Source organism: Lagopus leucura, unplaced genomic scaffold (assembly GCF_019238085.1).
Source record: "Lagopus leucura isolate 7727_CA_CO unplaced genomic scaffold, USGS_WTPT01 Super-Scaffold_100001, whole genome shotgun sequence".
Taxonomy (NCBI): Eukaryota; Metazoa; Chordata; class Aves; order Galliformes; family Phasianidae; genus Lagopus; species Lagopus leucura.
Window position 1 is genome coordinate 781,542 of NW_024962262.1, and position 12,156 is coordinate 793,697.

General features: G+C 46.2%; 1 protein-coding gene and 1 long non-coding RNA gene across 6 annotated transcripts in view; one reads left to right on the forward strand and one right to left on the reverse strand.

Annotated features, from left to right (window-relative positions):
• The window catches only part of LOC122177504 (protein O-glucosyltransferase 3-like), a 55,520-nt gene extending 46,425 nt beyond the window's left edge, over nucleotides 1-9,095 (reverse strand). For 3 of the 5 annotated variants that reach the window (XM_042866931.1, XM_042866926.1, XM_042866928.1), the window contains exon 1: nucleotides 4,706-4,889. Coding sequence is in view for 1 of the 5 variants with exons in the window: in XM_042866925.1 (XP_042722859.1) it covers nucleotides 8,942-9,060 (119 nt within the window). In the remaining 4 variants the exon portion in view is untranslated. Of the gene's footprint in view, nucleotides 1-2,643; nucleotides 2,763-4,705; nucleotides 4,890-8,941 lie in introns of those variants that run through there. The other 2 variants (XM_042866925.1, XM_042866930.1) reach the window with 2 other exon arrangements.
• On the forward strand, nucleotides 4,985-5,699 carry LOC122177505. The gene is made up of 2 exons (XR_006178091.1): nucleotides 4,985-5,124; nucleotides 5,204-5,699. It is a non-coding gene; the product is annotated as an uncharacterized LOC122177505 (long non-coding RNA).
• Nucleotides 9,096-12,156: the final 3,061 nt, after the last annotated feature.

The window sequence follows — 12,156 nt, forward strand, 5'->3', positions numbered from 1 at the left end:
TATTTCTTCAACACCTCCAGGATCAGTGACTCCATCACCTCCCAGTGCAGCCCATTCAGTGCCTGACCTCTCCCTCAGAAAAGTATTTCCTAGGCTTAGATGTCTGCTGGCACAGGGCTAATCTTGAAGCCTACGGATCTCAAAATACACCTTTGCAACCTCAGGCAACTGCAGTCTCACAGACCCAAAGCAAGAGTCTGGTCAACAGATGTAATATAGAAAGTTTTGATGTGTGCATACCTTGTTTATGTATTACTGCAACACAACAAAAGTCTTGTTTACACTGCTTTAAGTTAAGGGATGAGTTCATAAGAATGGATAAAACTCTGAAATTTCACAGAATGGATGTTTTTCATCTGAAAATATAGCAGATATATATTACGTACTTACACAGCCCTTGATACAGAGGATTACAATCTCCTAATTTATCAGATCTCAGGAAACATATAATTCTTTCAGTAATTTAAATACACATACATAAATTACATAAATACCTTAATATTAAGATACAAATACATATTTAAGTTCATTCAATACTACAGTAAAGGAAGGAACAGAACACCAAGACCTCCAGCCATGCTGCTGCAGCTCTCCAAGATCTCGGGCCCACTTTGCTAGGAATGCACAGATAAAGCAAGCAGAAGTAATACAGTTGGGTGATTAATCCAAGCACAAATTAAATTGTGTGTAATTTATATACAATAAAGTAAAAATAGACTGCACTTCGCATCATTTACTCTTGGCTTTTATTTGGTGTTTTTGATGTGTTTGGCAACTGTGGTACCAATATACACATCTAATTATTTTTAAGGTAAGACTGATGAAAAGAGTACAGGTCCAAGTAGGAATTTAAAATGCAGGCATTTAAGTACAGCTTATTACAGTGTTAACAAAATGGTCTAGCTACAAATAAGGATTAGAAACACTTTTAATATGAACATTTAGATGCACAAACCTCTAGGAAAAGTTCCCAGTTTTCCCTTGCTTTATTTAATACATTTCATACATGAAATTTGTGTATTGTGAAATGTTTCAGACTGTCAGCACTAGGAAATTAAATCATTTTTAAACATAAAAGCCAGGAGAAGTCTGAACTGAGGTCTGTTCTTGGACTGTAAAGTCCTGCAAAGGTTATAGAACACAGAAGAAAATGAAGTTATCTGTGCCAAAGGCTCAAACTCCATTTGGTGAAACTCCACTTGATTTGAAAATTAGATTCAGAGAGCAAAATGATTGTAAAGGATGATTAAACTTGGTATATATAAATCACTGACAGAAGTGAAAAGGAGATAGATGCATGCAACATCCTACAAATGTTGTCAAAACAGTATTTATGATGATTCTGTGATCTGACACAAACTACTCAATGTCAGCTGAAGTCTTGACATTCAGCCCAATGGACTTTGCTCCCAACTGTTAGGTTTCTCCAAGTGCCACAACTAAAGAGATGCAAGGTGGATATTCCAGCACGTTGCCATCTTTCACAGGACTACAGGACACACATAACCTGAGAACAGTGGAGCACAGCTGTGCCTGTACTGGGGGAGATACCCAGCTGCTATGAACATGAATTGGCTCTGTTCCTGTGCAACACTTTTTTCACTGCCTGGCATAACTAATTTAATACTTCTGAAACAAATGCAAGGACCTGAAGCTGTTCAGGACGCTGAGAATATACAAACTGTCAGAACCTGAAAACATTTCTGAGGTCCTTCCAGGGCTGCTCACCACAGACCAATATTCATCCCTTTTTTAAGGTAACAACAGGCAGCACAGGCATTACCTTTTGGAGTACCAGTGACTTGAACTGTAGTGGAGAGAGAAGCTGCTGAGGACATGGAAAGATTGCTAACACAGAACTCAAACCTAGGAAGCAAGGAGGCTTCCTACAAGATGCATGACTGGTTCACGGCTCCATGGAAAAACTAACCAAATCAGACTGTTCTGCATCAGCATGCACTGCCGTCACTTCAATGATCTACTTATTCTTGTGACCTAGTACACAAAGACAAATTAACTCGACTTTTTAAATTAAGTTTGGACTTAGAAGCTACCTATCCATAAGCTTAAAGGCAACCCTGGACTTAAGTCTCATATGTCTTAACAAATGCTTTCTTCCTGACGTTCCAGCTGACATCAGCAAGTGGTCTATATAGTGATAATCATCGTCATCATCTTGTTTTTCATTTTTATACTTTATCATTTGAAAACGCACACTTCATGACACAACACACACCCTGGCACAATGCATACTCTAGCACAAGGCCCCTGTGTGAATGAGCCTGCTTTTAAGTGGAGGCTGTCCCACTGCACTGTGCCTGAGCCACAGCCCACATGTGTCACAGCTGTGCAAGGCCACGGCCCTACTGATCCTGGCCTGGACCACAGGCTGACATCACTGTGTGGCTCCTGCTGGCCATGTCAGCCTCAGCCTGCCTGGCCATCACTGGGCCATAACTAATCCCAGCAGGCATCACAGGTGCTGGATGGGGCCAGCCCTGGTGGCAAGGCCTCCCCCTGATGGCCCCACAGGGATACCCATGGATTCTGCAACCCTGGCTTCCAGGGAGCATCGCCTGGACAGTGTGAGGAAGGCAGACACACAGATGCCCAACCAGACAGGCTCCTCCATAGGCAGCATACCTTTTTGTGGTCTTCCTGGGCCCAACTCTGCCACCGTGCTGTAAAAAACTCCTGCCCAACAACACAAATAAGTGCACAGCTCTGGAGGAAGGGATCAACCTGTCACAACGCTGAAATAAGTTTCCTATGACCAGAGACCAGAGATCTGGCAGCAATGCCACCTGAACCCTGCTCTTTAAACATGAAACAAGTTATCAGGCACTGGGTTAAATAGAACAGATCTATAATGCTAAAAGTGCAACAGAAAATGGCAGCTATCCATCCACTGCAGCCTGCAATCCACCTGCCCCTCCTCAGCTCATGTAAAGTCACCTTCTTCTTCAAGCCTCTCTGCAATATATTATTATCATTCAAAAACAGCCATAAGGAAAAATTCTTGCAGTATTTTGATAAGCAACTTCACCGTTTGTATTTGATTATGGCAAGCAATCCCTTAAACAAGAGGAGTCCCAAAGTGGGATTACTTATCACAGTAATTGTTTACCAAACTGAGAAAACATTTTTAAATTGCGGTGTTTCCTGCCACTTTTGCTTTTATTTACACTGCTAGCATTTTCTCCCTTCAGGGCTTCAAGGACCTGTTTTCATGAGTGTTTACAAACCACTAACCATGCCAGTGGCACATTATCAGGAGTAAATAATAATAGCATCTCCTTCGCAAACAAGACACAATGGGCGATCATGCTCTGGAGCATTGAGGGCGGAGTATATCTTATGAAAGAATTTCTTTATTAATGCTTTGTTCAGGGAGGGAGCGCCAACGAAACCACAGTACTCGTGAGTGCTGGTGCCCTGGTATCCTGCTCTTCCCCACCCATGCTGATTATGGGTACTTTGGGGTGGATTCTAAAAACTATTTCTAATTTTTAAGGAGTTTGGGCCCTATCTAAATCTTTCGCCAAGTAAGTTATTCTGATTCTCTAAGCAGATACCTCTGTGAACATGCCAAAATTACCCTTGGGTTAAATAATGAAGTGTCAGACCTGACTAAACGTAAGCAAGACAGAATAATTTGCTTGCAGAATAACTGAAGCACCAGGAGAGGGGGCTGTGTATGGCTGCACCTTTGCAATAAATGCTTCTGAGGTTAGGAGTATGGAAAAAAAACGGAAAAGTACATTTCCTACACAGGGTTTTATTGCCATCTTCTATCATCAGACCCGTGAGAGAAAATGTCAGCCAAGAGAATACAATGAAGAATTAGTTGCAGCAAAGGACGGATGCTGTAAATGATGTGCTGTAAGGCAATGAGAACAGTTGTGCTCTTGTAAAAATAACTGCATCCAAATAATTTGTTGTAGAGCTCATCTAGAACAAAGTAAGGAGGGGATTCATCTTTCCCCCAAGAATTATATGCTTTCAATGGGTCACCAAGAGAGGAGCAGTGAGTAATGCTGAATGTTTCTCACAATTAATTTCTTTTGCTTTCATCTTTAAATGGGAGGATAAAATGAAAACAAACCTCTCCTTTGCTATGTATGCAAATTAAAAATCACATAAGCCACCCTGGAAATAAGCAAAACAAATTAAAGCAATAGGATTGAGAGCTCTTCTCTACCAAACGCTCAATTTCCTTTTCCTCTTTTTTTTTGCTTTCTCAATTTTAATTCACTGACAGGCTGATGCCTGAAATATGCTCTGGAGCATATTTCATTCCTTCTAGAAACAAAACAACACAACATACACACAAAACCACTTCTCACATAACACAGGCATAGTTTTTTTCTTAAAACATGATCAGGAAGCTTCTAACCAGGGAGGTAGGTTCAATTCCCTGCTCAGTTGCCTGTTATTTTCAATGTCTCATTTGAAAGTGAAGATAATAGCATTTCTCTTTTTCTCAGATTAATAAAGTGACAGAAAGCTACCATATGTAGTCATAGTAGAGTGCATTACATGATACCAAAGAACCTCCTAAAAGTTAGCAATTAAACAACACAGAGCACTTCAGCCTGCTTAAATCCATTCTCTGTTAGCCCACATCCCATGTGCGGTAACTCCCAGCTATTCATTTTTTTTCCAAGTAAACCAGCTGCCTCTCCACCCTGCCACAGTCCCCTACCTGCGCCCTCTTTTAAGCAATTAGCTCCATATCTCCTTGCTCCTCTTGTCCAGCTGTTGCTCTCCTGCCTCTCTGTGCTGTTTCAGTGGTAGAGGGGCATTTCCATGCCGAACCTGAGCACCTGCTCAGGCAGCCAGAGGGACCAGCAGCCCCATGGCTAGCTAGGAGGACACCTGCTCAGGCACTGCCTACCTTCCACAAACTGCAGAGGGAGGAGCTCCCCAGAGATTAAAGGCAGCAGCTCCACCTCTGCACTCCATAGTTTGATGCCCTACTGCAACAGTCTTCCTGAGTGGACCGCCTGCCAGTCCCTTGCCAAGCTGCCAGTGAGTGCTGTCCTGAAGGGACTGGAAGCAGCCTCCATGGTTACCCTGCCATTGGCTTCTTGGAGAAAGGACAGAAAAGAGAAGCACCTACAGGTTTGTTAAGCCTTTTGGTACCTGGGGCTCCACATGTAAATTTCAGATGTCAAATCTTTTTTTCAACTTCTGTCCCCAGCAGCTGGAAAACAAAGCTTGGAATGTTGTCTGGGTGTACCCTGAAACCTTGAAACCAGAAGTCAGAAGAGATCTGGACTGCTTTTATGTTAGAATTTTCAAGCCTATTCCACTCTGTCTGAAAAGCTGATCTGTGGTATCATTACCTGCATCTACTGCAAGCATTTGGTCTGTCCTTATGGAAACTGAACTGCCAGACACCCAATTGAACATAATGCCATCCCATAAAGAAGCTGGATGCCTCCCTGTTTCCTCATAGGCATCCGGCTGTGATTGGAGTTTTTAGGAGAAGGAACCTGCTTCCACAGGCATCTACAAGTTCATCAGTTTCACTAGCTACTTTGACTGAAACAGTCTTTTATGACAGAGTTAGTTTTCTGTTTTTAATATCGTAATTAGATCACATATTCATTTTTTTTCCTCCAACACTAATGCTTATGATACATGAATTTTCCTCCAAAGGAGTATTGTGAATAAAACTTATTTTTTTGATTTGATTTTGATTTTTTGATTTGATGAACAAGAATACTGAAGCTGGGTGTTACCCAAGCCCAAAACTAATAGTTTCTGTTTGCTTGTTTTGAATGATGCAGTAAGTACTTACTATTAAGTTTCTGTATTAATTTCAGAGTGCATGGCAGTGTGTGCACAGTCATGTGAGTTACACCAAAGCTGGCTGCTGCAGCCTCTCTGTGCCTGTTTCACGGGAGAAGCTCGGCTACTCGTTTGCAGTAGCTACTCAAAGGTATTATTTTTCACAATGGCCACGGGAGGGCACTAGAAAGAAGAAAACAGGCGAAAAAAAAGGCAGTCAGGGGAATCCACGGCCCAGAACACAGCAGGAGCCCTGCTAGACATCAAGAGCAAGAACAAATGGAGGTCCGACAGGATCACAGTCCATTTCTGAATAAAAGGGAGAGTAAAACTGACAGGTCCACACAAAGGCCACAAAGGTGAGTCGTTCAGTTTAGAAGGGACCTTCCAAGTCATCTCATCCAACTGCCTAAGGCTAACCAAAAGCTAAAGCACGTTGTTGAGGGCACTACCCAAATGCCTCTTGAACACTGACAGCTGTGGGGTATCAACCACTTTTCCAGGAAGCCTGTCGCAGTGTCTGACCAACCCTCATGGTACAGGAATGCTTCCTAATGCCCAGTTTTACCTTCCCTAGTGCTGTTTTGTGCTGTTCCCATCACGCCATCAGCTCCCGGCACTTCTCTCTGCTTCCCCTCCTTGGGGAGTTCAGAAAGGGAGCTGGGGAGGGCTGTATGAAGTCACATATAAAGCAGCCCCCTGTACACATTTCATGTCATGCTGCACAGCAATACATTCGTATTTGTGTGACAATCAGCTCCTCTAATTGTCACTTGCTGGACAAGGTGAGCCAGCCTGCATCCATCTTTTGAACGCAGAACTTATTACTTGCAGCAAAAGCAGTTGATAAAAAGACAAAAGCCTGCTCCTGCCTTTTTTTTTTTCCTTTTAAATCCAGAGTGAGTTTTATTTGGGAATGGATTTCAGTGTTTCATTGATTTTTCAAGAGATTTGCAGACAGCTATACGCTCACTTGTCTGACACCAACCAGCACGCGTAAGAGCAGTATAGTCTTTGGAATTTGATTTGTGGTCCATGAGGAAACTCTTCATTCCTTCTATCTGTCTGAGAGAGATTAATCTACACAGGAATATGTTACACTGTAAGCAGAGGGGGGCACTGAGCAGACTTGAGCTCACTGGTTGTTGTTAACTTGCTCCCTGGTTCTCTCCAGCTCCTGGTTGCTCTTTCAAAAAGCATGCCCAAGAGCACAGTGGAGCACACCTCTCCTTGGTGCCTCCATGCAGGGAAGTCATACTGACGAAACCTCTCTTCCCATTGCATATCACCTCCCATACATCCCACTGGATTCATGGCACGAATCAAACCTTGAGGATTACACTTCAGAAGCACTACAGGAGCGAGCTGAAGCAGTGCCCAGACAGTATTTTAAAATCTTAGAACTGAAAAAATGTGCACAAAGTTAATTATCAGAATGGTAATAAGAATTAATTGGAGACAAGGGGGCAAGCACATGAGCTCAATTTGCTAAATGTGATTTTATTTGGAGTTTCGGAAGCTCACTGTGGCCATATAAGAACAGCAGGACTAGGCCCTCCAGGGCCATCACTGTTATTACTTAGATTATAGTAGCAGCACCACAAAGACTGCTTGTGATGGGACTCGCCTGGCCTGAAGGGCTTAAAGGCTATGTGAGACCAGGTAGACAAGTGGAGTGAGGAAGAAAGTACTTTTATTAGGATAAAGCGATTAACAGCTTGCCCAAGGACACTTAGAAAGCCTTTGACAGAACCAGGACTTTAACCTAGATTTCAGTTTGGCGCCTTCGCCTATCTTTCCCAATGTCTCTTCAACAGTGATTTAAAGTAGGCTCCATCTCAGTACAGCATCACCAAAAATGTCTTCTCATGCCATAAGCTGATTTTGACAGCCTTTGCATGAAGAGAGATCACTTTTTGTCAACAGCATCCTGGTTTCAGCTAGGATAGAGTCAATTTTCTTCCTGGTGTGGTGCTCCGTTTTGGATTTAGGATGAGAGTAATTCTAACACATTGCTAACACAGCCATGTTTTAGTTGTTACTGAGCAGTGCTCACACTGAATCAGACTCTTCTGCTTCTCCCCCTTCTGAGAAGGGTTGGGGTTGCCTAGGAGCTGGGGGGGACAGAAACAGGGCACCAGACCCAAACTGAACAAAGGGATACCCCATATCATACAGCATCACACTGAGCAGTGACAGTGGAAGTGTAGGGCAGCTGCTGCTCAGGGACTGGCTGAGCATCATCAGTCAGTGGGTGGGGAGCAATTGTGTTGTGCATCACTTGTGGTTGTCAAAATTCTTTTTTTTCCCTGTTTTCCCTTTCTTATTAAACTGTTCTTATCTCAGGCCATGAATTCTTGCACATTTTCCTAGTTTTGATTCTCTGCATCCTGCTGTGGGGCAGCCAGCAGAAGGCTGTGTGGGGCTGAGCTGTGACACCCAGCCAGCAGCCGATGGAAGCACAAGCACAGAGCTGGCGGCAGATGGAAGCCCTGAATTCCAGAGCCAGCTATTGCTTCTTGAGCCTTCGAACAGCTAAAAACAGGCAGCAGAGAACCCAACTGACAGAAACATTACCCCTTAATGTTCCTTCTGTAGCTCACGAATGTGCTATTAGTGAGAAGTGCCTGCAGGTGCTGTAGTGTCCCTGTTCACTGCAGGGGAGTTGGGCTAGTCAGCCTTTCCAGGGCCCTTCCAACTCCGACCATTCCACGACTCTAAGGTGACAGAACGGCGCCTTTCACTTGCACACCGTCTGCGACGTACCGGGAGCTTCACACGGAACAAGAAATAATAACCTCTAAAGCTAAGTGATAAACCTATCTTTTATTTGTTCCTTGACCCTTGCTTTCACCGCCAACAGAGAGCGTCGGCGATGACACGCGGCTGTTGTACACGGCTCGTCCAAGGACGCGCGCACCTGAATGCGCCTTCCGTCCCGCAGGGCCTCGCGGCGCCGTCCCGCCGCCACGCACCGCGTTCGCCCACCAGAGAGAATACCGACGACACCAAAGCCACGGCCCGCCGCCCCGCTGCCTCCCAGCCGCGCCTGCCACAACACGCGGGGCCCCGAGGCTGCCTGTGCCCCGGACGGGGCGCCGCGCTGCCCGCCGGGGCCGCGCCGCCCGCAACCTGCTCGCAGTACCTCACTCTGTCCTTCTCCGCCCGCCGCAGCTCCGAGTCCCTCTGCAGCACCTGAAAAATCGTCCTGGCTTCCTCATCGCTTAAAAAACTGAGGTCCGGCCGCTGGGGAGCCGCGCTCATGGTTTGGCTTATCTCCCTGCGGGCGACCGGAGGGCGGCGGGCTGCGCGGAGCCCCTCGCAGTGCGGCGCGACTCCCGCATGGCCGAGCCCGGCGGGACGCCTGCCGCCCCGCGCCCGCGCCGCGGCCCTCTACCGAACCGCCCCGCCGCGCCCTCCGCACCTCTGTCCCTCCCTCCTTCCCCGCCAGGCGAGGCGGGGAGGAGGCGGCTCCGCAGCCGGAGCTGCTGCTCGGCGCCCGCGGGCGGGACGGAGCGGAGGTGCGCCCGGGATTCCTCCACTCGCTCGGGCCGGAGCCGGTGGTTTGTGTTAGCGGTGCTGGAAGTTTTCAGGAAGAAATAGCCAAGGAGTTCTTAACGCCTCTGTGATGAGCGTATCTATAATCATGGGATCACTGAGATTGGAAACGACTATTAAGATCATCTGTCCAACCATCAGCCCATCCCCACCATGCCCACTAACCACATCCACACGTTTTTTGAGCACGTCCAGGGACGGTGACTGCACCACCTCGCTGGGCAGCCTGTGCCACTGCCTCACCACTCTTCCTGAGAAGTTTTTCCTGATATCTAACCTGAATCTTCCCAGGCACAACTCGAGGCCATTGCCCCTTGCCCTATCACTGTTAACCTGGAGAAGTAACTTTATTCTGGCAGCTGCAGCTCTGCTCTGGTGTGAGCAGAGCAGAGATGTACCCCTAGCATGTTCCTACCCGCCATCCGTGGCAGCCTGGTTGTGGTGGTGTCAGCCTGGCAGGCAGTTGGACTCCCATATAGTGACTCTCACACCTTTCTCCCAGCTGCAGTTGCACAGCACTGATTCCTTCCCTTCAATCTGCTCTCCAAGAGGTGTACCCAGCATCACTCGTGACTCAGCTCTGCCTAGTGGGTCCAGAGCAGCTAGAGCTGCTCTTCTCTGACATGGGCCACTGATGGGCGCTCCTCACAGAGCCATCCCCGCAGTCCCCCTCCAAAACCTTGCCCCACAGATCCAAAACAATAGTACTAAAATGACCATTGAAATATGTTAGATGTCATCATAGATGTGATCACGGGTACAAGGAGAAGCAGACATGCTGCTATGGAAAACAGGCAGTGGGAACATCAACACAGCATGATGCATGCAGCTGCCTTCCCACCCCATACTGTAGGCTGACATGGGGCTGCACTTCCCCACTGGGAAGTCATGCTGAGTAGGTGAAAATAAGGTCCTCAGCACAACAGGGATAGCATGTTCTAGAAGGTTCCTTGTTTTGGGGTGTCTCCTGGCATCACTTGACAGCCCAAGGAAGAACTTTTCAATTCCTGGTGACAAAAAAACAAAAATAAGGCTATCAGACAATGGATGGAAATGTAATGGAAGCTGTGGAGAGTTATGCTGTTTAGAAGATGCAGAGAGAAAATATATCCCACAGAGAAAAGACCCAGTGGATTTCTATTAGGGTATGGGATATGCTTCTTGGTAAGGTCCAAACCTGTTATTTCAGCAGATGCAAGAGCTGTAGTCATCACTGGTGCATCAACAGCTTGCAGACCTCTCTTCTCTTAGGGTAAACATCCTGCCCTCCCTGTTCTGTTGTGCTGAGTACAGAGTGACTGTTTCATTACTCACTAGCCATCGTACCAGCCATCTTGGCCTTTCTTTTCCGCTTTCAAAGGGAAGGTAGCTACACAGAAGGAATGCCAAGCCACAGCCTTTTTCTTTTGTGCCTTCTTAGTGGCTGTGTTCCATCAGAAGAGGCCAAGTGCACAGAGTGTCCCCCAGGACTCTCCCAGGCATAGGGTTGGGCAGCACTCTCCCTTTCCACCTGGCACCTGCAGGGAATGGGAAGCAGCTGCTCATGGTGCCTCACAGCTTCTCCCAGAGCTGAGAATAACCACAATAACAGTCTTTCCTGTTGATCCGCTGCAATAAACTTGATCCGAACATTGCAGTTCAAAAGCAGCAGGGCAGATTTCAGATAATTGTCAGAAAAGATGTCTTTTGCAAGGATGGGCATTCTCCATGGTCACAACACAGGGCATCATCAGTGTTCACTATTGCCTTACAAGTGAGCTTTTATTGGTTATATTATGGGCTTTTTTTCTTCATAAATATATACATTCAGTATACCTAGGAAGTATATGGATGTTCTTGAGGGTTTGCTTAGAAAGTAGTCACTATAGTCCTGACAAAAAAGTGTAACATCACCCATGAATTTGTCTATTTTGTAATTGTCTTTATCCTGTGTGTAAGTGAAGAATGAAATACACATTAATAAGTTTTTGTAACTCTTCTAGTAATCTAATTAACTGCCTTTTTTACCACCAAGACGTGTTAAAAGACATACAGTATTTTAAGCACAGAGAGGAACAGGACCAAGGTGTTGTTGGACATCATCTGCCTAGACTTCAGCAAAGCTGTTGATACTGTCTCCCATAGCATTCTCCTAGAGAGGCTGGCTTGGACAGGTACACTCTTTGCTGGGTAAAGAACTGACTGGATGGCCGGGCCCATAGAGTGGTGGTGAATGCAGTTAAATCCAGCTGGTGACTGGTTAGGAGTGGTGTTCCCCAGGGTTTGGTACTGGGGCCTGTCCTGTTCAGTATCTTTGTTGATGACCTGGATGAGGGCGTTGAGTGCACCTTCAGTTAAGTTTGTGGATGACACCAAGTTGCCAGAAAGTGTTGATCTGCATGGGATTAGCAAGGCCCCACGGAGGGATAGCTGGGTTAAGACCAGTGGGATGAAATTCAACAAGACCAAGTGCTGGATCCTGCACTTGGGGCACAACAACCTCAGAGAATGCTACAGGCTTGGGGCAGAGTGGTTGGAAGACTGTGTAGAAGAAACGAAGCTGGGGAGATTGGTTGATGTTTGGCTAAACGTGAGCCAGCAGTGTGTCCACGAAAGTCAGTGGCATTCTGGCTTGCATCATCAATAGTATTGCCAGCAGGAGCAGGAAAGTGACCATCCCTCTGTCCTCAGCACTGGTGAGGCCACAGCTTGAGTACTGTGTTCAGTTTTGGACCCCTCACTACAAGAAAGATGCAGAGGCCCTGAAGTGTGTTCAAAGAAGGGTCTGAGAAGGCTCTGGAGCACAAGGCTTATGGGAAGCGG